Here is a 27,041-nt window from a genome sequence, read left to right as displayed (position 1 = left end):
ATTCTACTTCCCAAATAACAAAATTCTTCTACCTCCATAATCTTTTCTCCTCCTATTTTCACATTCAGTGGTCCATCTTTGTTATTTCTACTACATTTCATTACATAAATATATATTTTAAAATATATATTTTTACGTTATAAACAAGTAATTTTAAAATTATTTATTCGTTTAAGCGTGCAGAAATAATGACTTATTGAGATTCTTATTTAAAAAATAATTATAATTATAATAATATTAAAATAAAATAAAAATATATTTAATATGTATTTGTGTGCGCCTATGTTTCTTTTCTGTTATAACGCAATAATGTATTGCTGATCTCACAGTAATTGATTTGATTTCGGATTATTTAATGCGTCTTTTTTTAAATAGATCTTTATATTTAAAAATGTGTACAGAAACAGATAAACTTTACCAATTTTATTATTTTTATTATTATTATTATTATTATTATTATTATTATTCTACTGACCAACCAATGAGATAGTTGAATGAAATTTTCCATGATCACACGGCTTTTTTCTGTGCATGTAATATGATAAATAACAAAATTATTTGTATTATTAGAATTTGTACCCCTTTTCTACTTTTTTTCACGTGATAACGGTTTTAAAATAATTTATTATTATAAAAGCACTAATTCATACAATAAGACTAATTCATACAATATTTATTATTTTAAATATTACTAAACAACTCCAAAGTAAAAAATCGCCGTTTTTTTTTACTTGTGCAGAAAGCGACGTTCACATCTGCACTTTATCATACATCTAATATTGTGCACATCAGCACATTATTTTTGCAGTACATCAGCCCATATTAATAAACAGGCAGTGGTGTGTGAATGTTTCTTGTGCAATTTTGAGTATTAAACTGGTGTTTAAAAGGGTAAGTATCTTACATTAAATAATTTAAAAATTTTATTTATATATTATTTTATAATAATTTGGTTAAATAATTAGAATATCAGATTTTATTAAAAAAAAATTCTTTCGGATGAGACAGACTCTATTGTAAAAAAAAAAAATCCCTTTCGGCACGCTGGAAGGCAGAGGTAGATTTCACCGTTGCTAAATAGGGGATAAAAAATACTTCCACCTTAAAGTTAAAAAAAACTTCAAATTTATTTAATACGACAATGGTTGCAGGTGAAAAAAAATTTCACATGTTTAGCATACGACAAGCTTCATCTTCTTATAATTCCAGCAATATTTTGGTCATCCCTTGCCGTAAGGGTTGGTCATAACAAAAGTTTTTTCAGACAAAAGCTTTAGGTAATATTTAGAAGACTAACGACCACTTTAAACCGATTCGATACTGTACCTATTAAAGGAGAATTTTTTTTGTCTTCGAAATCCCATTTTTTCATCCCCCTGGGGCAATGGTTGGTGATATCAAAAGACTTTTCTAGATAGGTTTTAGACTCTTATCCAAAGAATAGTACGAACTTTAAACGAATTCCATATTTTACGTAATAAGAAAGTGATAGCGATTTTTTTTCGAAAAAGCCTCCCGTATTTCCACTCCCACGGTCCGATTTTTCCCATTAACGAACTCGACCGAGATTTTTGGATTGTTACATTTTATGTATCGATTTGAAAGTGATTGGCGTAAAATTTCGGCAGTTATCGTGTCCACAAAGTGAAATATATATATATATATATATATATATATATATATATATATATATATATATATATAAACTTTTGAGCTGACGGTGTTTTTGGGTGTGGGAGATATGAAACGCGAAGATATGTCAAAATTTTCCAGTAGCCGAATCATAGTACCTATTACAATAGGTAGCTTTCTTATGAAATCTACCTAAAAGAGTCGATAGATTTAAATATGTCGGAGCAACATCGAATCATTGCCAAGATAGAATATTATGAAAGTGTCGCAAAACCGGAAGCATTATTTATATACCATAGATTAGCACAAATAAAGAAGTTGGCAATGGAGATGATTGAAAAGAATAAAAGAACATTCTGACGAAGATTCTAGGATCTATTATAGAAAATGGTAAATACAAATTAAGAAGCAATAAAGATCTATAAATAGAAATTAATATATGAAGAAAATTTAATTCTTTGATGTAACTAAAAGAATGAATAAAAATAGAGTAGCGACAAAGGTAGTGGACTACACTGAAAAACAGAAAACGACAACAAACCGGTTTAAAGAAGTTAAGGAAAACATGGAGAACAAAAATATCAAAATTGGAGTAATAGAAAACAGACGCGATTATAAAGGTATGATAAAAGAAATAAACGACTTTCAGGTTTAAGAGAAAATATTACATCCGAATTTAAAATGGAGTGAAAAAAATACGTACAATTAGAATGAGAAAATTTTGGGAAGAAAGGAAAAAAAACATCAGAAGAAGAAATCGTTAGTGAAAGCTAATGAGTAGTCTTATGAGTCCAGAACAAATTAAAAAAAAAAAAAAAGTTGAAATGATGACTGAAAAAAAACAAAAATATTAATATGCTTATCTTAAAAAAAATTATTTTACTGATTTTCGGAACACCCAGTACTTTAATACATTTTCAACACACTGTGCACACAAGCATATAGCTCTAACGAAAACTTTTACAACGTCGTATGAAACACCTTCGCACATCAACTAGAAGGAAAGATAAAACACACATCGTTTATCCCGCAACCCTATATATATTTAGTGGTGCTTACTGATTAAACGGAGACCATCCTAACACAGCGCACTGCGACTGTTACGTTGAAGTTCGTATACTGTTAATCATAAAAACAATTTTGTGGATCCTGAAACTGGGGGTAATACCCATCCCAACCCCGTAGAAGGAAGGCACCACCCACCTTGTGATGTTTCCGGTCGCCACACCACCCCCTCCGTGTTCCAAGCCCTGAGGGACTTTACCGGATGTCGTCTTTAGACCCTCTAACTGATTACATCTTACAGTCATCAGCCAGGCCTCGATACGGATGCCACCGATGTAAATGCCTCGACAGACATTTGCATCAGTAAAATAGAAATAAAATTTCGCCTTCACGTAGGCCTCAAACGGACATCTTCACATCCAACCTAACATGATTCCCTCAAACTAACTGACCGGAAGCTCGAACCCCGCGCCTGGTAAAGATTTGACAACACCGTTCGTGAGTGTGAATGCCTCAGAGAACGAACGAGTTTAAAGTTAAATCGGTGCTACGCTGATACCAATCAAAATTATGTTTGACGCAACATAGAAATTCAGACCTATACCTAATTAAGTCGACCAATTTAGGTCACCTAACAAGGGGAATGCAACCTCATTCCGGTCCGCGCAGGAGCCTGGGACAAACCCCGCACCACCACCCGGTCCAATTATGATGTCTCGCGTGGCACTGAGTCATGATTACGACCGCCACCGGCAGAGGGATGCCACACCCCCGGTGGCACGAGTTAACATACCCCGGCGGCGCGGCCACTACTACCAGTGGAACCCCCAAAGCGAATCACAAACAATACCAATATAACCGTGGCACGATGCCAGTGCGCCTACCTCCAACTAGTCCAATACCTAAGCCGGAACCCTAGTCATCCAGGATCCTACCACGATCAAGTACCTCGATTAAATTCCCTCTGCAGACCTACACACCGCAAGGACGCGAAGAAAACCAGCCGCTATAGACCACTCCTCGCGAAGGCTAACACAAAGCAAAATGTGGGGGTCAGAAAAATGGCGGAACAGAAAACATAGGAGCACAGCTCGCCGCTATTTAGATTAGTATCTGGCTGAATATATGTGGCGATCAGCGGCCGGTGGCAACGTATTCAACGAGCTTCTCGGTGACATCGTCAAATTTTGGGACTCTGTTCAAGCGCAAAAGTAGTTTGTAAAATTTCGAAAATTTTATTTGATATAAATTAAGGCCTATACTGTGTGTACATGTTTGAGTTTTTTTAAAAACATCATTGTTCCTTCTGAAAACAGGTTGCCTCTGTTTACTCAAAAAGTACCAATTTACTTTATAATTATCTAAGAAATGATGATAATAGAAAACAGAAAATTATCTTCAAAACTTCCATTTAGACTAAAGGTTGTTCCAAAATGAACTGACATTTTAAATTTGCCACCATTATTTTTGCGGTAAAACCAGAGTAGAGATTTTTATATGCTGTAATCAGTGAACACTGATAATTACAAAAAAAGTACACCCTTGAACACCAAATAGTAAATGTAATAAGTTTTCAAGAAAAAAATTCATCTTTAGCAATGAGGCGTATATTCTTCTTACCGGGTTTGTCAATAAACAAAACTGTCGAATTTGGGGATCAGAAAATTAAAAAAAAATATTGAAGAACGTCCTATGCATTCTCAACAGGTCACGGTCTGGTGCTAATTTTGGGTTGGGGGATTAATTAGACCTTACTTCTTCGAAAATGAAAATGGAGATTCCTTTACCATCAATGGAATTCGATATCGTGAGGTGATTTTATGGTCTAGTAGTTAACTCAACTAGTTAACTCTACTCATGTTCTAGTAGTTAAATCAGCTGATTTAAAAGTCAAGAATTGTAAGGTTCAAATCCTAGTAAAGGCAAATACTTTTATATGGATTTGAAACTAGATTGTGGATACCGGTGTTCTTTGGTGGTTGGGTTTTAATTAACTACACATCTTAGGAATGGTCAACCTAAGCCTGTACAATACTACACTTCATTTATATTCATACAAGTCATTCTCATTCATCTTCTGAAGTTATGCCTTTCGATGGTTCCAGAGGCTAAACAGATAAAGAAATACAAGAGACGTTGAATCCAAAAATTATGAAAAAGAAAAAAAAGTGTTTTTTGCCCCATCTATTTATAGAGTTTTTAATTATACTGAACAACATTAAAAAATATCTTAATTATTTAAGAGGCATTAAATTATATTAAATAATTTAGCTTCTTTAAAGTAAAATTTTGAGATAAAGATCTTGTAAGGTTCATATCTTTCTGTTCACTTGTTTTATTGTTAATCAAAATAAAATGGCATTAATGCCCTTGTGTTCAGAAATTACTGTGCCAAATTTCATTCAGTTTGGTTCATCCAGTTTTGAGATATCAACTAAAAAATAGACAAACATATCTTTTGGATATTTTAATACTAATAACGGTATAATAATGATGTTTTAATAATAATATATCCTAATGATATTGTGTATTTTTTTTGGTTAGAGCGATCAATTGATGTCAAAATCTGCAAAATATCAACTTGCAAAATTTGATGTACTTTTCATAAATATAGTATACTTTTTCTTATATAATACTTAGTATCTTTACATTACAACTATATACCTAGGAAAATAAAAATTTGAAAAGGCAAAAAAACATCAGGATGTAGTATAAGTATCTGCTCAACAGTTATCAGTTGATAACCCACCGGGTTGTTGTGGTTAAATTCATCATTGTAATCAGCTGATTTCAAAGTCGAGAGTTCTAAGGTCAAATCCTAGTAAAGGCAGTTAGTTACTTTTATATGAATTTGAATACTAGATCATGGATACTGATGTTCTTTGGTGGTTGGGTTTCAATTAACCACACGTCTCAGCAATGGTCAACCTGAGACTGTACAAGACTCATACAGACCTGAGATCTGGGACTCGTATATGAATGTAAATGACTATAGTCATTTACATTCATATACGAGTATATTATCCTTATTTATCCTTTGATGCAATACCTTATAGTGGTCCTGGAGGCTAAACAGAAAAAAAGAGAGAGAGTTGTCAGTTGATCTCTGGGGGTCCCTGGAAATACTGCTTATGTAGTCAGATTCTTTTCTTTTGAGAGGTTAAACCATCTGCTGTCAATTATGATTGATAATTCTCTTTTGTATTTTTTTTTTTTTTAATTTTTTAAAATTAAATTTCATAGGAGAGTTCAATTTGTTAAATTTACTAAGCTAGGTTTATATTGTTCACAGTATTGATAATTTTATTATTATTTTATTTAAATTTACATCTACCTTCGTACATATGTATAAAGAGAAAATAAATATTTGCAAGAATAGAAAAAAGGTCTATTAAATTTTTTTAATTTGCATTGTTCGTGTAAGTATAATGGAAAATTGTTGTACGCAATACATCTGGCCTATAATGGTTTAAAATAACAATACAGTTTATAACAGTTGCAGGTGCTAACAAATAGCCAGATATCCAATCAAAATGTGTGTCTCTTGGATTATTATTAATACTTGATTGTTTTCTATTTGTCTTCATTATATAATACAATTATGCATATGATCAGTTTATGAACCAATCATATGCTGCCATATTATTGTTATATTTTTTTATTTTCTTTCTTTCTTAAACATCTACAAATTTATATCTTCAATTAAACTTACACAGTTAATTTTATTGTTCTAAAATTTCATTTTGTTATTTTATTTACATGTTTAAATAAGTTAATACTATAAATGGAAAAATTATATATATTAATTTTTTTTTACATTTTTAATTTAAAAATATTTAATACATGTATTTTCATGTTCATTTTAATTGATATAATAGTAAAATTTATAAATATTTTGAAATGAATCTCAAATCATTTAAAAATAAAAATTGGCAAAGTACTGCATGACTTTACTGGCCATTAATAATAGAAATTAAAAGAGCGTAGCCAAAAAAAGAAAAGCAAAATATATATTTTTGCTTTGGGGAATAAATTTTAAGAAATATTTTTCCAAAAATAGTCATACATAGGTAAAGCTTAAGAAATTTACTTAAGTAAAGTTTTCTCTAAATCTACGATCCTTTCAATAAATACAAAGATAAAAAAAGAAAATTTTCATAAAAATCTTTTGTAATTTTAAGTCCAGAGGTTTATAATTTAATAAAATTATTGATATTTCTTGATAGCTCTACATATATGTAGTATAAAATTTCAAATATTTTTTTAAAAATATTTAAACTAAAACACCTCTGAAAAAATCAAAATCGTTTTTTTTTTGCGATATCCTACTCCTTAATGAATTTTGAAAAACAACTAATATGATCATGTACAAAAATATTTGAGACAAATTTGAAGAAAATTGGTTTGATCAATCCTGAGATATAAGGCCAAAAGCAATGCGACACACATGTATGCACATACATACATATGTTTTTGTGATCTAAATGAACTAGTTGGACCCTAAAATGTAAAGATTTGAAAAAAACCCAGTACCCCATTTTGAACATGATCACCATACTTTCCCCTTTAATGTAGATATTCTATTTATATTCATCGGGAAAATAAAATGACATACTAATTTCCAAGCATAAAATTTCAGACTTATGAGGTAAGTTAAGGAGTGAAGTGGTTTCCTGTTGCATTCCTCAATCAGCCAAATATACTAATGTATATCAGTTAACAAAATTTTCCTTACAAGGATACCTTCACTCTGCTCACCAAAGGGATTTGTAATAACATTACTCTTAGAGAAAACAACTTATTTTATATCAAATGTTTTATATGTGTCATCCAGGACAGATAAAATGACAAACCTACCGGGTTGGTCTAGTGGTGAACGCCAAATCAGTTGATTTGGAAATTGAGAGTTCCAGCGTTCAAGTCCTAGTAAAGCCAGCTATTTTTACACGGACTTGAATACTAGATCGTGGATACTGGTGTTCTTTGGTGGTTGGGTTTCAATTAACCACACATCTCAGGTATGGTCGAACTGAGAATGTACAAGACTACACTTCATTCACACTCATACATATCATCCTCATTCATCCTCTGAAGTATTATCTAAATGGTAGTTACTGGAGACTAAACAGGAAAGAGAAAGAAAGATAAAATGACAACAAAAAAAAACTGAAAGAGTTTAAAAACAAATTGATGAGTAAAATAACAAATTGTATAATTAATTGTAAAATTAAAAATATTTGTGTTTATAACTTAAATTAATTATTTAAAATATAAAACATGAAATAATATTAAATTATAAAATACATGATTCATCCATTCAAATTTATCAAGTATTGATTGAAAAAATGAGTAATGGAATTTTTTATGAATAATTCAAGATTTTCTGATTTTCACACTTAGGAAATATTCTACAGACTTTCACGTGATATTTTGAAAATTTTAGATGTACCTGTCTATATCTAGAAATGGGTGAAATAAAAACTTTTTAAATATCAATATTTTTTTAAAGATGATTACTAGAAATTCATATTTGTGTCAGAAACTTATTTACTGAATACATTTTAATTTTTATTATTTTAAGTTCCGTCAGACTTCAAAAAAAGTGTTATAGTCATGATACCAAAGAAAGCAGAGGCAGATAAATGTGATGAGTACAGAACATTAGTTTAGCTAGTCATGCATCAAAAATCTTAACTAGGATTCTATATAGAAGAATTGAGAGGAGAGTCGAAGAAGTGTTAGGGAAAGACCAATTTGGTTTCAGGAAAAGTATAGGGACAAGGGAAGCAATTTTAGGCCTCAGAGTAATAGTAGAAGGAAGATTAAAGAAAAACAAGCCAACATACTTAGCATTTATAGACCTAGAAAAGGAATTCGATAACGTAGACTGGAATAAAATGTTCAGCATTTAAAAAAAATTAGGGTTCAAATACAGAGACAGAAGAACAATTGCTAACATTTACAGGAACCAAACAGCAACAGTAATAATTGAAGAACATAAGAAAGAAGCCGTAATAAGAAAGGGAGTCTGACAAGGATGTTCCCTATTCCCATTACATTTTAATCTTTACATGGAACTAGCAGTTAATGATATTAAAGAACAATTTAGATTCGGAGTAACAGTACAAGGTGAAAAGATAAAGATGCTACGATTTGCTGATGAGAGTAAAAAGGATTTAGAAGAAACAATGAACAGCATGGATGAAGTCTTACGCAAGAACTACCGCATGAAAAGAAACAAGAACAAAACGAAAGTAATGAAATGTAGTAGAAATAACAAAGATGGACCACTGAATGTGAAAATAGGAGAAGAAAAGATTATGGAGGTAGAAGAATTTTGTTATTTGGGAACTAGAATCACTAAAGATGGACGAAGTAGGAGCGATACAAAATGCTGAATTGCGCAGGTGAAACGAGCCTTCAGTCAGAAATATAATTTGTTTACATCAAAATTTAATTTAAACATCATGAAAACATTTTTGAAAATATACGTTTGGAGTGTTGCTTTATATGGATGTGAAACTTGGACGATTGGAATACCTGTGAAGAAAAGATTAGAAGCCTTTGAAATGCGATGTTATAGGAGAATGTTAAAAATCAGATGGGTGGATAAAGTGACAAATGAAGAGGTGTTGTGGCAAATAGATGAAGAAAGAAGCATTTGGAAAAATATAGCTAAAAGAAGAGACAGACTTATAGGCCACATATTAAGGCATCCTGGAATAGTCGCTTTAATACTGGAGGGATAGGTAAAAGGAAAACTTGTGTAGGCAGGCAACGTTTGGAATATGTAAAACAAATTGTTAGGGATGTAGGATGTAGGGGGTATACCGAAATGAAACAACTAGCAGCAGATAGGGAATCTTGGAGAGTTGCATCAAACCAGTCAAATGACTGAAGACAAAAAAAAAAGATTTTTTTTTGAATAAGCCAAAGATTCTTAGAAAAAAATAATTCAGTCGGATGTATAATAACCCATTGCCTTCAGTTTTTTAAGGGTTATTCATTTTTTTATTTAAAATATTTGTTGTTTTGACATTCTTATATCAACTTAAACTTACTTTAGAAATGCCACTGACTATAATAAATTTGTTATAACTTTTATGTGATACTTTTTGTAGGTAGAATATCAACATACAAGATGACAGTAGACACTTCAACAGGAGCATTTGAAGATGATACAGTACCAGAACCTGTGGACTATAAAGCTCCTAAAGTTAAACATAAAGTTAAAATATGCTGGAGAAATGTAATCATACTCACTTACTTCCACATAGCTTGTATATATGGTATATATCTTGCTTTAACAGATACAAAGTGGCAGACATTCGCTTGGGGTAAGTTTGCATTACTGTGAACTAATTTATGATTTAGATTTGGCGATGAAATATTATAGTATTATTCGTTTACCACAGTAGTAGTTAACAATGGTGACAGAGGTTTGCTGAATCAGTGTTGCCAACGAGGGGAAATTATTTGATACTGATAAAACAGTGGATGTTGTATTCAACCGTCCAAATAATTGTCAGATATTGTAAATGCAATTTGTATAAAAAAAAATATTAATTACATTATTATTTAAATTCCAAATTTTTTGACTTCCCATTACAGTTAGAACAAAAAAAAAAATCATCATAATTATACAACCACAATCCCTTTTGATAATGGTTTCAGGTTCTTATACAAGAGGAATAATTGTTGATAAATCCTTTTTTTTATTTTTTACCATCTGTGGAATAAATTTGGAAATACATACATTTTATTCTTGTTTACGTATTACTTTTTAATCTAACTAAATCATGCTGTTGGATTATTTCATAGAAAGTTTTCTGTATTGTGTTTGGTAATATTTTAATATTGACCAAGTATTTTCAATATTGATTGAAATCAAAATGGTCGGATGATAATTTTAAAACTGAGTATCCTGTGACTGTAAAATTTCATCTGTTTTACAATGTCATTGTTTTATGGTTTTATTGTGTTCTATAATGTCATATAATTTAAATCTGAACTTGGAATTTAATTGTAATTATATTCAGAAATATATGTAATAATTCAAAATTATTACAAACTAGATCTTTTAAATTGAAAATCTAATGACATCAATGCCCCATATATAAAAGTAATCTGACCAAGTTTGGTCAAAATTGGTCCAGTAGTTCTGGAGATATAAGATGATTTAGAGTGTAACACTGAACACACACACATGGACATACGAACATCCAAAAATTCCCATCCAGTTTTTGGGTCCCTTAGCAGTCAAAATGTCAAGATCCAGTAAAAACCACATATGCCCAGATTTGATCGATCACAATACTTTCCCTTCTAAAGCTATAGCTCTGCTATAGTGCTAGACAAGAAAGTAAAAATTAAAATTTATAATTTTTTTCAATCTCATAAATATATTTATTTCAAAATTAAATTTTAATTAAAATAATACTAATGACTTAAAAAAAAGAACAGTTTCATAACAAATTATGATTTAAAAAGTTTTATACAGTTTATCCATTATAATGAGTTAATCAGTTTGAAATTAACTGCTTAGAATTGCAGTCTTGTTGTAAAATTTCATGTCTTCAATCTAAACATGAGGTACCCTGATAAATTTCACTAACTTTGGTCTTTTAATCATCAATTTTATCAGAAAATACTGCTTTACCATTTCCTTTGAATATCATTAAATTTTCAAAAATGGAAATATTTTTTAAACATATTGAATAATAAGCATTTCATGTCGAGTTTTCTAGAGAAAGAAAGCAGTGAAGTGATTTTCAATTGTCTTTTTCACTGAGCTAAATATATTGTTAAAATTCTGTAGGAAGCCTGCAGAAATGTAGGTAATATTCAGTTGTAAAAGAAACATCTTCACTTTGTTCACTTAAAGGATTAGTTACATACTGAACATCAATACTCTCAGAGAAAGAAACTCTAACTACTGTTTCTTGTACCTCAGATTCTTTACTATTAATCTGCTGGGTGCTAAAATTTACCACTTTCTGTTGTGAAAAAATGAAACATTTCTCGTGAAAAATATTTATTATATACTTTTATAATAATTATACTAAAAGAAAGTTAAAAATGATTTTATTTATGTTACAGTTGCTTTGCAGTATGTTATTTCAAAGATTGGTATCACTGCGGGAGTACACAGGTACTGGACACATCGTTCTTATAAAGCAAAACTACCACTTAGAATAATACTAATGTTCTTTTTCATTTTAACATTTGAAGTAAGTAAAAATGGCAGTTATAAATAATTTTATTTAATATATATTGTTTCATATGTGATAGCTATGATATACGGATGCGCTGATACAAGCATCACTACCGCCGTGCAAATGACTACGCAGTTTTCCCACCATAGCGGCGCTGCAGCCCACCACTCTCAGGCTTCAATAAAAGAGCTTGCACCACGAGAGTAAATTTGCAATTCATCGTCGACCACCATCTGGAGAAGACCAAGAAGAAGAAGAAGAAGTTCCCTGGCCGGCTCAACGTGGGACCTCCAGGCGGATGCAACATCCCCGCCGAAACTGTAGCCTGGGCTTCAATCATCCTGGTCAGCGGCGAACTCAGCAGCAGGAGCCGGACCAGCGTGGAATCGCTCGGGGAGAACCGCGCCGGCTAAGGACGACCGACGCCGATCCGACACTGCTGGCCTCTGGGGGCCATCACTGCCACGCCGTAGCGGGGACCCAACTACCGCTGAGGGAAAGTCGGGACGGACTTCAATTGCTGAGCCGCAACTACCCGACTTCGCCGGAGACCAGCTTCAGGAACCAACAGCTCTTCTCAGAGCTAACGCAAAAAAACGGCTCTTTTCAGAGCCACCACAAGGTTATGGATTACGAACCGTCGAAGCCATTCGGCGACAGTATGTAGCAGTATAATTTTTTTTGTGTTCTTTTTATAATTGTGAAAAGCAGCATCCTTTTTGAACTGTATAAAAACTATTAAAGTTAGAGAAACTTTAATAAGATCTTTAAAAAGATTGTAGATTTTAAATAAATCAGTTGTTAGGTACTACAATTTTTACCTGATAATGGACATTGCTTTTAGTAATGATCCTGTTTACAATACTTTGTTAAATCTAAAAACAATTTCTATTTTAGAGTGGCTGATAAAGAAGTAAGTTTTATGAATTTTTTATTTGTTCTGAAATTTGGCTATATCATTTTAAATTAGTAATTAACATATCTGAAATGTTTATTGAATTTTGTATGGAAATTAAATTGAGTTTTATTATTTGAAATTAATTTATAATGCGTTTTGTTATGTTATAATGTTGGTAATTATAAAACAATTAATTAGTTTTCTATCATTCATTTTTTATATAATCATTTTTTGGGTGACTGACTTTTACATGCTTATGTTAATCAATGTATGTACACAATATTGTCTGTGTGAAATGATATCACTTATCAGTAAACGACATTGTCAAGGTCAGTGTTTACAAGTCTATATTTAGTCTTTAAATTAATAATATCAAGCTTTACCATTTCTATTAAAGCAGATATCTCAGATTATTAATAATTAGTTCATTAAATAAAAAATATTGTCTTAATTTAACACATTTTACCTAAGTTTGTTTTTTTTTTGTAAATTTTTCCAAAAATTCCATTAGTTTAGTATTGTCTATTTTATTTTTTTGCATAGTTTATCAGTTATCTGCTGAAGATAGAAAGAAATTTCAGGGAATACATATGTATATATATGAAGGAGAAATAATGTGGGTGTGTGTATATGTTAAACCTTAAGTAACTTTTCAACACTTATTTCTTCTCAAAATGATCTACTTCGGTATTAGATCACCACACCTCAAACTCCCATGGAGGAGAATAAATTAAGAATTTCAAATGAAAATGGTAGGATTGTAACAAATCATTTTATAAGGCATTGAAAATAATCTTGATGTAAAAATCTTAAAAATTTTTGTGACCTGTTTAACAATTCTCAGCTATATCTCAACTATTTATCAATTGATTTGAACAAATGAAATACCGTTTTGTTTACAATAAAAGGTTTAATATTTTATCTGAGAAAGCATAATTTTGTTGTGTAAAAGGTTTGGGAATTTAAAGAGATTCTTTTTAAAATTGTTATTCCAATTTTTAAGGCATGTAACAAAAATGGTCGATGTTTATACGAAATTTTGGAAAAAATTTTAATTTTTGTATAAATAAAATTTCTGTAACGGTAAAATCTTTAAAGTTTTCCTATCATTATACATGTTTTAGCTTTCTTTTACTTGAAAATTCAACTTATATCTCTTTGTAAACTTTATATATTAACTTACTTTCTATTCCTAATGTGTATTTGCAATCTGTTAAGTTTGTGAAGAATGAGCAAATCCTTTGGTCCGATGAGATGAGGATGATATGCATGACATGTAAATGAGGTGTAGTCTAGTTTGTATAGACACAGATCGACCTTCTTGAGATGTGTGGTTTATTGAACTCAACCAGCAAAGTATGCTGGCCTCTGTGGAGCAAGTGATAGTGTCTCAGCCTTTCATCCGGAGGTCCTGGGTTCAAATCCCGGTCAGGCATGGTATTTTCATATACACTACAAATCATTCATCTCATCCTCAGAAGCAATACCTAATGGTGTTCCTGGAGGTTTAAAAAAAAAACCACCAAAGTCCACCAGTATCCATTGTCTGGTATTCAAATTCTGTTGAACAGTTGCTTTACAAAATAATTTTATTACTAGAACATTCTGTGGATTTCAGTATACTTAGCATAAACTTTTTTTTCTGAACTTATGTGTTAATGTATTTATGTTTTCTTATAGAACGTGTTCTTTCTTAAGAACACGTTCTTAAGAACGTTCTTTTTACTTAAATATGTAGAAATTATAAAATTTTTGTTAATCGCATACTATAAGTAATACAAACAGAATGTTTTATGATCAACATAATATTTTATAGAAGCGATAGAAAGATTTCAATAAGTATTGATTGATTAATTTATTTATATGATGCTCTGGAAATCTCAAAAATCTAGTACAGTTTTTTAGGCCTGTAGGCAGCTACATCACATGTTCTTAGCATATGTGCATCTGTAGCTTGTTATATTGTTGGATTGCCAGGCCGAGGTGTGTTATTAATTAGAACCAAATAATAAAATTGTGATAGGAGGGCAGTGCTGATAAGCTGTTAATGTTATTATACAAGTCTGACCAGGCTGGAGGAATGGCCTGTCAATCTTTCATGTGAGAAGAAAAGCTCAACACTTTAGATCCCTTTGATACTTGTAAAGTATCTAGAAATATTATTTTTTCTTTGTTATGTCTTATAAAAAATTTAGTTATATTAAAAAAAAAAAAAAGTTTAACATTTAAAAGTTTAAGCATTTACAAACAAATTTTATGATAAGATGCTGTTCTAGGTCACAAATGTATTATTATAGATTGAACGATTGATATATGTTCATTAATATTTGTGAAGGATATTTAATTTATTTATTTAAACAATTTTTTTTCTTACTTCAGGGTAAACTATATTTTTGGGTTCGTGATCATAGAGTGCATCACAAGTATCAAGAAACAGATGCTGACCCGTATAATGCGGGTAGAGGTTTTTGGTTTGCCCATATGACATGGTTAATGCAAAGCAAACATCCTGAAGTATTGAAAAAGGGAAGAGAAATAGATCTGTCTGATTTGGAAAATGATAAATTGGTTATGTTTCAGAAAAAGTAAGTTATATTTCATATAAATTTATAACTTTTACGAGAATCAAGTATTTATAATGAAGAGTAAATGGCGAAGAAATGCAAACATTAGTTTATTTTCTTCTTTTTTTTAAATTTAGTATAAATCTGTTGTAAGGCCCAATGAGATATGTATAACATGTGAATTAGGTATATTCTTGTACAGACTCAGACCAACCATTCCTGAGATATGTGGTTTATTGAACCTGAACCACCAAAGTACACAAGTATCTACTGTGTTGTATTCAAATCTGTATAAAAGCAACTAACTCTTACTAAGATAAAAATCTCACATTTATGAGAAAGGCAAATGGCCAAGAAATTTCTTCTCAACAGTTGAAATGAAAAAAATTGCAATCAACTGTGAGGAGTTCAGAACTATAACTTTGTTGTCCCATATAGCTAATTTGCTTCTGAGGGTTTTGAACGGAATGATATCTAGCAGACTTGCAGAATCACTTGCTAAAGAACAGAGATGCTGTTGGATTACTGAAAACTATTGGCGAAAGTTACATTGAGAAAGGAAGAGATATGTATATAGTTTTTGTAGATCTTGAAAAAGCTTCTGACTGAGTGGGATAAACTAATGATCATTATAAAAAATAAAGGTGTTGACTGGAGTATTAGTAGTAGTTTGTACTTTTAACAAGAATTGAAAGTTTGAAAAGTAAATAACAAAGGAAGACAAGATTGGAAGAGGTGTTAGACAGGGATGCTGTTTTCAACCAATCCTGTTTAACATTTACTTTGAGGAGAGCATAGAACAGTGCACGAATGGAAAGGGAAGTGTGTTTTGGTGGGAAGAGGATAGAATGCATCAGATTTGCTGATGATGTGTTATTGCTAGCAGAAAATATCAAGACACTTACAAGAATACTGTAGAACTTAAGAGTGAGTAAGGACTTTGGTATGTTAATCAATAATAAGAAAACTAAATGTATGGTGATTGGCAAGGATAAGAGGAGAATTTTAGTTAACCTAGAAAAAAAGAAATTGGACAGGTCCTTTAAATATCTTGGGAGCATTATCTACAATGATATGAATTGCAAAAAGGAAATAAAAACTAAAATTGCTGCAATGGCAAAAGAAGTTTTCAATAGAAAGAAAAGCTTGTTCTGTAGTAAGTTTGATAAACATCTGAGGAAAAGGCTTGGCTAATGTTTTGTATGGAGCGTAGCATTATATGAGGAACTTTATGCAAGGAAGATGAGAAAAGATTAGAATTTTTCGAAATGTAGATCTGGAGGAGGATGGAAAAGATAAAGTGGACAAGCAGAATTAGTAATGATGAGGGATAAGAGAGAATGGGAGAGGGTAGATCAGGGCTGTAGACTTTGAGAGATTGAAAAAGAAAGAGGGATTGGACATATGTTGTGGAAGGACTGTTTGTTAAAGGTTGTCTTAGAGTGTACAGTGAATGGTAAGAGAGGGAGAGGAAAATGAAGACAGAAACTGCTCAATGATATTGAGGTTCAAAGAAGTTATTTTCATAACTAAAAAGATTAGCTGAAAGTAGAAAAGAATGGAAAACAAATGATGTGTAAGGATCTGTTAAATAACAGAACACAGAGGATGATGAACCTCAGAATCTTTGACTCAGCGGTTAAACAACTGATTTGAGATGACCAATAGACCAAGAGATGAACAATAGGTGGGCTATTTCACCTGATATTTCTAACTTTTTTTTAACTTTATTTTATCAAGTTTTAAGTACTGTATTTTGTATTCAAAAACAATTATACTCTTTTAGGCATGGTAGTGTGAAAATTAGTAGTGTCTGTGGAGTTAGCATGGTGAATGACAAAATGCTGGTGTACATATACCATGTATTAAAATTATAAAAACTGGCATTTTTAATTATTTCAAGGAACTCAATGTTTTTTGACAAAGAAACCACAACCTATTAGTATTTATTGATATACTAGTAATTCCAAATATATTTGTAAAGTTGTAATGATGTTAATAGTTGGAAAGGAGAGTTGGCCGTTTAAAAATGTAAAAGGATGAGATTTATTATTGGTTGAGAAATGAGAGTGGAGAATCATGTTCTTCAAGCCTTGTATGTCTGAAAGATACTATTCCATTACCTAAGAAGAAGTTTTTTGAGTATTTTCTTCAACAGTGACTGAAAAAAATTGTTTATTAAATAGATTTTCTGATACAGATGGTATAAACAAATATACCTCCACTGTTCATTATAAAAGTAAAGTATGCAAAATCACATGTGGTTAGTATGTTATAATTGTAAAATGCATGAAATAAATGATTGAATGAACTATGAGCTACATTCGATTAGTTATATAATTTACGTTTTGCTTCTGACCAGTCTTTGACTATAAGAGCCGTATCACCGGCAAATACTAAGCAGTTACATTTTAGTTCTTTTGTCTTTATTTTAACCCAATTATTTTCTTTTAGGTTTTACTTCCATTCTCTGACTACTTTTTCTAATGTACAATTGAATAAAATCCGTCATCTTTCGCACTTTAGTTTTGATTAGAATTGGTTCTGATAATTTTCTTGTAATTCTTCTTTAGAATGTCTGATAAAATAGTTTTAATTAATTTGTAATTTTGTTGTGAAAGTTTAATTCTTTTAGTGGGTTGATATTAGAAAGTTCTACCAAGAGAGTCAAAGTTTTATTTCCTTGTCGTGGAAGATTATTTGGTATTTACTTAAATAATTTTAGCCATTTTATCATTCTATTCTTTTACATTCTAGGAACATAGAAATGTTTTTTAGTTTTACTCTCTATCGCTTACTAAAACCCATTCTGATAAATTGTGAGAAGAAGAAAAATACTCACTCAGCTGAGTTAAACTTTAATTTTATTTTCCGTACAATATTATTAATATTTTTTTCATTTATTTCAGATACTACTGGCCAATTGCATATGTTATTAGTTTATTTATGCCAACATTTGTTCCTTGGTATTTTTGGAATGAATCAATCATCACCGCTTGGCATGTAGCAGTTTGTTTAAGATGTATTTTATCATACCATGGTACATGGGTCATCAATAGTTTTGCTCACTTGTATGGCAACAGGCCTTATGAAGCGTAAGTTTTATTTTGAATATAATCTATTTTACTCTAGTTATGATTTTGTCTTTTCATTCAATTTTACAACTAAAAAAATGACAATGATAGGACTTAACATTCAGAATTACTGTATTGTTCAAAGAAACTTTATTCTGTTTTAAAGTCTGATGGATTCTTGAAGTCTGTCTATTCTGTTGATGTGTATTGTAGAAGATCCGATTCCTTCTCTCTGAACAGAATGACTGTCTCAATGCATAAATTTGGTCAAGGGATTCTTTCTTAAAAAATTTATTCATTTAACCTTTACACTTCTCTCTAAATCTGTTTTTTCTCGTTTATTGATTCAATATTTGAATTACATTAATAAAAGTGTAATGTAGATATTGACTGCTTGAACATGTTTTTTGAGCGCAGCTTTGATTTTAGGGCTCTACAGAATGAATTTCTGCTTTTTCTTTTTACTTTCTCAGCTGAGCTCTGTTGCTGATATATAGCAACTATAGCTATAAAGAGAAAGTGTATAAATTTTGATGTCGAGTTTTTTTTACAAATGTCAAAAATTCAAGACATCCTCTTAAAAAATGTAAAAAAAAAGCACCAAAGAAATTTCCAGTAGATGTATAAATATACTTACAAATGTGTGTTAAGCTGTATTTAGGTTAATATCTTTAATCTGGCTCAACATAATTTTTTTAGAAAAAGCTCAAAAAAATTCTATTTTATGGAGACGTTATATTTTGGGAAAAATTAAAAAATGGGGAAGGTAGTGTTGCCGTTTTTTAATTTCTGATTTTTTGTGTAGTGGTTGTAGAAAATTGAGCTTTACTCTGATGAAAGTATTTATTAAGTTAAAACTTTAAAATTACAAGTCAGTCGCAAATTAGGAGTGAGGAAGATATTTAAAATTGTTTTTAAACAGGTTTTCCCTGTAACTTGAAGACCTGTTGACCAATAAGCTGAAATTCAGCACTGATATTTGGTTATATTCCAGTTTTGGCCTGATTTTCAATCACATTAGATAAGAGGGCATCACAGTATCCATACATTTTTCCCACAACTGGATATCCCAGCAGGTGTTGGTCAAACTTAAGGATCTGATTCGGACATCAAAGTAAATAATAAACTTCATGTGGACAAATCTTCAATCTCACTTCATTTTCTATCTGTTTGCCATTTTTCTTTAATTTTCTCCCGGCAATAGTTGTACAGGTTTTTCTGAGAGGTGTTGGTCAAACTTAAAGGACTGACTCAGGGCATCAAAATTAAAAAAAACTTCTTGAATTATTAAAATATCTTGAATTGTTTTCCCTTTGTCCACCATTATGTGTTTTTTCAATAAAAATTTGTATCTTAAGACTGGATTGATATATTTTAATGAAATTTGACTTTTATATGTACCCAGCATTTACAAAATAAATAAATTTGTGAGAATTTTACCTTTGAAAATTCCATAAATGTGCTCATTTTAATTTTTTAATTATTAATAGTGTCATATCAGTTTTACCAATAAATTTTTAACAAACAAGGTTGAATATTCCAGAAGAGCTGTTAAGGTTACAACTGCAGAGAATATTGAAAAAATCATGATATGAAGACGGATGTTAGAGGATTGAAAATGTTAAATTGTTAAGATGATAGCAAATCTAAACGGACAAGTGCATCATATTTTGTATAAATATTTACATATGTGTAAATTGTCTGCAAGGTGGATCCATGTTTGTTCACAATCAATTAAACGCATGAACAAAAAAACATTTCTAATCACATTTCAATGTAATTGAGAGTAATTTTTGTACTGTTTCATAACAGTTGATAAAACCTGTATGCATCATTAGCATCCTGAAATTGAGAAACAGTCAAAATAATGGGTTGCAGTTGAACTTTCGCTAAAGAAGGTGAAAAATGTTCCATCTCCAGGAAAGGTAACTGCTCTTTGGGATGCTTTAATTATATAATTTTTATTGACTTTTTGGAGAAGGTTAAAACAAAAATCAGGAAATATTATGCATCTTTACAGGACAATCTAAAGGAGGAAATAAAAAAAAAAACAATCACATTTGATGACAAAGAAGGTTATTTTCAAGACAATGCACAAACTCACTCTTCTGCGATTGCAATTGAAAAACTGTTTGAATTACACTATGAAATTCTTTTGTAACCCTCAATTCAGTAGATTTAGCATCTTAGGACTATTATCTGTTTCCAAATATGTTGAAGTGGCTTGCTAGAAATAAATTTATGCGAAATGACAATTATTGTCTACTTTGAAGACTTTTTTTTGGATAAAGGGAGGAAAAAATCTGCCAGGCCTGTGATGGCAAGTGCAGGGCTCTCACCCGTTAAAAAATCTCCCCCTCTAGTCGCACAACAGCTGGACCTAATCCATATGGTATGCACACAGCCCCTGCATGAAAACCCAGGCACTCTTATTGCCACCTTAGGGTAGCCCAGGTAGCATCTCCAAGGGGCCATTGACAGACAACGACTTCGGAGAGCCTCTACTGTTTGTCCACCATGGCTGGCCGCCACAACCATCCGGCAACAGCTATTCTGCCTTGGACTAACTACATCTTACAGATTTGAAAATGTACTGTTGCTATTTTAAATAGCAGAAGTACAAAACAGCTGTTTGATAAGTGATCTTTTAAATTTTGTATCGGAGAAATAAAAGTATTGTATTCTGAAATATTTTTCTATATTAATGTCTTTTTAATGTTTTTGCACAATTGTTTTCACAGCAACAAAGCAAATTTTAATTTAAATAACAATGACTGAGGTAATTTGTCTTTGTTGATAGTAAAATTAAACAAAGTGGAAAGTACAAAAGATTATTTTAACTTTCTTAATTGTGTAAATGGACTGAAAACATTTTTTGTGTTTCATAAAATTTGGCTAATTGCAAAATAGTGTCACTAGGTCCTTCAATTTTTTTTTTTAAATCTATGACTGAATGGATTATATCGCTTATGAAAATCAATTTTTCTTATTACAGATCTATTTATGCAAGAGAAAATGAAACAGTTTCATTCATATCACTCGGCGAAGGTTGGCATAATTATCATCATACATTTCCATGGGATTATAAAACGAGTGAATTAGGCAATTATGGATTAAATTTAACTACTGCATTCATTGATTTCATGGCTAAAATTGGATGGGCGTATGATTTAAAAACTGTTCCTCCTCATCTTGTAAAGAGACGTGCATTACGTACTGGTGATGGTACATACAAAGATGTTTGGGGCTGGGACGATAAAGATCTTCCACTACAAGAGAAGAAAGAAGCAACGATTGTTAATAAAAAAGACTGAATGATTTTTAATTTATTTTGTTATTTGTTTTTAATTAAGTTATTTGTTTTCAATTAAGAATATATTATTAATATTTCTTAAATTTATAATAATTATTCAGTAAAAATTGAACAAATAAATTGAAATTAAACATTTAGAAATAAAACAATTTAAATAGCATTTCATTTCCATTTTTCACTTAACTAAAACTTGTATCTCTAACATGAACAATTTTTACATATTTAGTGATAGAAAAACAAACCTTTACATCACTGAATTAATAACATTCGAGTAAATTTAATAAATAAATGAATACACAAAAATTTATATAATAAATTAATTTATAACTATTTATACTGGTTTTTCTTCTTTTTTTTTAATTTTAGTACATTTATTTTTTTTGTTTAAGAATAATTTTATTATTAATTGTATGTATTTGTTGAAACACAGTTAAAAAAAACCTTTTTGCTTTTTTAATGAAGAATGTGTAGAAGGTAGTATAATTATATCAAGTATAATTTATGCGAGTTAAAGTTATTTTAAATTACAAAAATATATTTATGAAATCAATGTTTGTAAATGTGATAAATTATCTTAATTAAAATATATAACCTTTTGTTATGTTTTATTTTAATTTTATAATTATTATTTTTTAATCAATTACTTTTTACTGGAGTACTGTACATTGTAGATTGGTATCTTAAACGGTTAATAGTTTTGAAATTTATATACAATAAAACACTGATTAACTAAAATAATATGTACTGATCCATTTGTAAATGGAAACAAATAGATCCATTGAAAAAAATACTCAAATCGAACATTTTTTTATTACTCGACTAATAAAATAAGTACTTAATATTAGTAAAATAATATTAAGTACTTAAGGTTACTTAAAGTTGTGTTGGCAGTAATTTTATGAGTTCATATGTAGCTAAATTAAAATTTTGTATAATTACTTTGCAATTTCCTATATTTTACTTTGTCAATTGAGTTATGGCAGTTATTACTTTATCATGACCTGTTTTGTCTGAACAAACGCAATTTAAAATTGTAAAGTAATTTAAAATTAATAAAAGACTTTCAATATAATACAAGATCCTTTTTTTGTCCAAACAAAATAAAACAGGATGGATAAAGTAATAACCGTCATAATTCAATCAACCAAGTAAAATGTAACCTTTACAAAGTAAACATAAGAAATTCTGATTTTGCCACATGCGAAGTCAAAACATTACTTTACATCATTACAGCTCAAATGCGAAGATAACTCTAAATACACCCATTTTAATTCAATGGATTATCTGCAAATAAATTAAAAAATACTTGTACTAGTTTGATACATGAAGAAGGAGAAATGGTCATCCATCCATTGCAACAAACGACAGTATTGTATATGTGCATGACAGTTTTTTTTTTGCAGATCAGTGGACTATTGATGAAGTTATAGATTGTATGGATATTTACTCATAGTTTGGTATTATTTTAGAGGATGATGTAAGAATGTAAATGAAGTGTAGACTTGTACAGTCTCAGGTCGACCATTCCTGAGATGTGTGGTTATTGAAACCCAACTTCAGTGGTTGGGTTTCATGGTAGCCATGATTTAGTATTCAAATCCATATAAAAATAACTGCCTTTTCTAGGGTTTGAACTTTAGAAATCTTGACTTCAAAATCAGCTAAATCTGAAATTAAGCTAAATCTGATTTTTAATAAAATCTATTCATGTAATTTACTTACCTTTTCTTTTGTATGTATTAACATAATTGTTCATTACTTGTTCCTGTACATTTATTTCTTATAATGAGTTGGGATTAATGTGCCCATACAAAACTTCATAAGGGCTCAATTTATTAACAAAATGAATACTATTATTATATGCGATTATTGCGTATTTTACTTTAGTTTCTATATTTTCATTTTTAAATTCTTCCCTGTTATTAAATATTCTATGTTCATTTAGTGTGGAGTGGAATCTCTCACACATTCCACTTGATAGTGGCTGCTGTGCACTTGTAAATGCATTTTTATTTTATGTAACTTCATTAATTCTTTAATTACATTATTAAATTCAGTACCATTATCTGAAATAATTATTTCAGGAACTCCATGGTGAATAAAATAATTCAATAATTTGTCTGCTACTTTTGTTGCTTGTGGACTAAATATACTTGAGCATATCTTAAAAAGCTATCAACAATTATTAAAAAGTTTTGTATTTCAATTGAAATACTATTCATATGTAAAACTTTTATTCATATGTAACTTTTTTGGTTTATTGGACGTTGGAATTAAATTCATTTCTAATTGTAAGGGGCCCTTTCATATTTTGTTTTTAAACATATATTGCATTTATTAATATAATTTTGTATGTGTACCTTTGTGATATAAGAACGGCTCAGAGGCTGAGGTGAACCATTCTTTAATACTGAAATAACAAAGGTCATAGAGGGGAGTATGCCGAAAACTACCTTTAGTTTTATTGTCGTTAAATAAATAACTTTTTTTATAATAATTGTCTCTTTCAGATCATTTAAACCTTATACAGGGTTTAACCATCAATGATTAACCTTTTTTTTCCAGTGAAGTTTTATCGTGATTACTACTTAGCTTTTCAGTTTTTGGAATAAGTCCTATTACTTTATTTTTCTATACTTTGGTTGATCTAATAAAAAAAATATATATATACATTTATTTATCTTTCTTATTATAATTAAATATCTAAATTTGTTCTATCAAAACGGACAGATGTATTTGAATGCTTTTATAATTGACTACAAGGAGAGAAAGCCCAACAGCAATTAACTTTTCTATATTTGCTTCATTCTGGCTGGCATTCTATAACAGCTGCCAATGGATGATACTGATAAATGAGTTTTTATTTAAAGTTTGAAAAATGCCATGTCTGACTGGGACTCAAACCTGGAACCTCTGAATTAAAAGCAGAATTGCTACCATTCCACCACAAAGATCAGCATCCCATATATAAATTTAAAAACATTTAGGTGGTAAAGTATTTCAGTCATTGTATATATTATTTTTCATAAAGAAAAAAATCAAATCACACTAGCTTTATCAAATTTAGTTTTACTTAATCCTTTCTTGTTTAGAAATTAATTGTTGTCATTCTATGTATGTTGTTCTATTTATTAATACTAGAATAAATGAAGTGTAATTTTATTTAAAATAACAATCCTTTATTAGATTTTACATCATAAAACATAATTTGATTAAAATATTAAAATTAAGAAAATATTATAATTGAAAATATTATAATTGAAAAATAAAATGGTTGTCAATTTGATAACAAAGAAACACACAACTTATTTATTTTATTTGAAGTGCTATGCTAAACATGCAACAGAATTTTTTTTTTTGTAAAATATTTCAATCCATTCTTAAAATATTAATATATGTTTTAAAGTCATAACATGTTAAACAAAACAATATGTTTTGATTTTTCTTTAGAGGAACATTTTGCTTATTTAAATGATTTTAATCATTTCATAAATATATATATATTTTTTTTATGTTACTCTTTGTTTTTATATTTAATAATTATTTTTCTAAGATATTATTCCTTCGGTACTATTTCAAATATGATTTCAACACAAGTTTCCAAAATTTTTCTATTTCTTTTCACAGAATGGAACATTAATTGGCATTTTGCAACTCCATATGGTAGAACTGGTATATTATTTAACCGATCTAGATTTATTACGTAGTCTTGAATGTGATATACTCCCTATGATAAAATTAAAAAAAAAACATACCATTAAAACACAATAAATGTTTTTTTTTAAATTATTAATGTAAAAAAATACCCACCAGGTTGGTCTAATACATTGTGACCACATATGGGAAGACATCCTCCATGTGGTAGGTTCAGTCGCCACACTACCCCCTTTATACCTAGCCCTTATGGGCTTTACTGGAGGTCATCTTCAGAACCTCAGCAAAAGGCATCTCTCAGCCTTGTTCTTGCCTCAGTCAGGATGCCACCAATGCGAATACCACATGTGATAATCCCATCTGTATATTACTATGAAGTGAACTCTTTAAAACAAAACACATCTATGCCGGGTCTTTAACAAGACTGAGTGACATGAAAGAACTGAAGTTAAAAACACAATTACTTACCCGATAGGTTAGAAGTTGAGTTCAACACAAAACCATAACATAACACAAAATAAGAAATAAAAATAAAACTAAATGAACAAAACACTACAAAAACATCAAAACAACAAAACGAAAACACAGGAAAGACCAGGTGGAACCCTAAATTGCCTCAACAATCCGTTCTGTTGCCAGGTACCTGATGAAATTTTCAATGATTACCCATTTGGCCTGTTTTTCCAATTCTCACAGAGATCTAATGTCAACCCGACAAACAGTCTCCATGTACATAAGTTCATATTTTGTTTATTCATAAATTACCTGGTGTGCATCATCTACTTGTCCACAATCTGGATACACACCTGAATCCACCAGGCCAAATTGCTGATGTTTGTCTCAGAAGGTGCCATGACAAAACTTGTTAGGGTGAACCTAAGGGGCGACCCGCAAACCAACATCTGGAAAGCGATCATGTGTATAACGCTCACCCTCTGCCTCATCCCATCTGGCCTGCCATAATGCATTGCCATGCCATTTTATCTCACAAATTTTTTCTGGAGTTAATTCACCTAACTTCTTAGCAACATAACACTGCTGCTTTTCTGATGCAATTAAATATATTGGTTTCACACCTGCAATCACCAAGTTACCTGTTGTGAAATAGTATGGTAACCTCCCATTTAATATAAAGCATTGAGCTCCTAAATAATATATCTTGATAGCTTTTAAATTTCAGCCTATCTGCCCAAACAGGCACCGCATATAGCATAATTGCCTTGCACATGCCCTTATGTAGGATACTCACAGTCTTAAAATTAAGACCCTTATCAGGATTGACTGCTCTTCAAATACCAAAGAAGGCATGACAAGCCTTCTCCGCAGCGTAATTAAGGTGCTTCTTGAACTGCAATTTCTCGTCAAGAAACACCCAAGGTACTTTTGAACTTGAAAATATTTAATACAAAGGCCTGACATTGAAACACAAACCGGACTCCTCACCGCCAAACATTTAAGAAGCATCATCGTGGTCTTCTCTGGGCTGAACATCTTATGTTCAGCTTATGATCATCTTATGTTGATGACCCCACAATCAACTATCCTGCATGCCTGGGTGGCTCAGAGCTCAACTTCCCTCCGTAAGCTTCCTTCAACCAGCAGGAGCTCATCATTGGCATAAGCCACGAAGAGACACCCACCAGGCAATCTCAGCCGCAGAAGGGAATCAAACTCCAACTTCCACAA

The 27,041-nt window shown here is 30.6% G+C and overlaps 1 protein-coding gene across 1 annotated transcript; it reads left to right on the top strand.

The window, feature by feature from the left end:
• Positions 1 to 658: 658 nt before the first annotated feature.
• LOC142333471 (acyl-CoA Delta-9 desaturase-like) lies at positions 659 to 22,297 on the top strand. The gene is made up of 6 exons (XM_075380666.1): positions 659 to 891; positions 9,759 to 9,974; positions 11,737 to 11,867; positions 15,130 to 15,335; positions 18,224 to 18,409; positions 21,384 to 22,297. Exons 2-6 carry the CDS (start codon positions 9,779 to 9,781, stop codon positions 21,700 to 21,702), a joined length of 1,038 nt encoding a protein of 345 aa, XP_075236781.1. The 5' UTR covers positions 659 to 891; positions 9,759 to 9,778; the 3' UTR covers positions 21,703 to 22,297.
• Positions 22,298 to 27,041: the final 4,744 nt, after the last annotated feature.

Source organism: Lycorma delicatula, chromosome 12, assembly GCF_047948215.1.
Source record: "Lycorma delicatula isolate Av1 chromosome 12, ASM4794821v1, whole genome shotgun sequence".
NCBI classification, from domain to species: Eukaryota; Metazoa; Arthropoda; class Insecta; order Hemiptera; family Fulgoridae; genus Lycorma; species Lycorma delicatula.
Note: the sequence above shows the minus strand (reverse complement) of the source record. Positions and strands in the feature narration are given on the sequence as shown.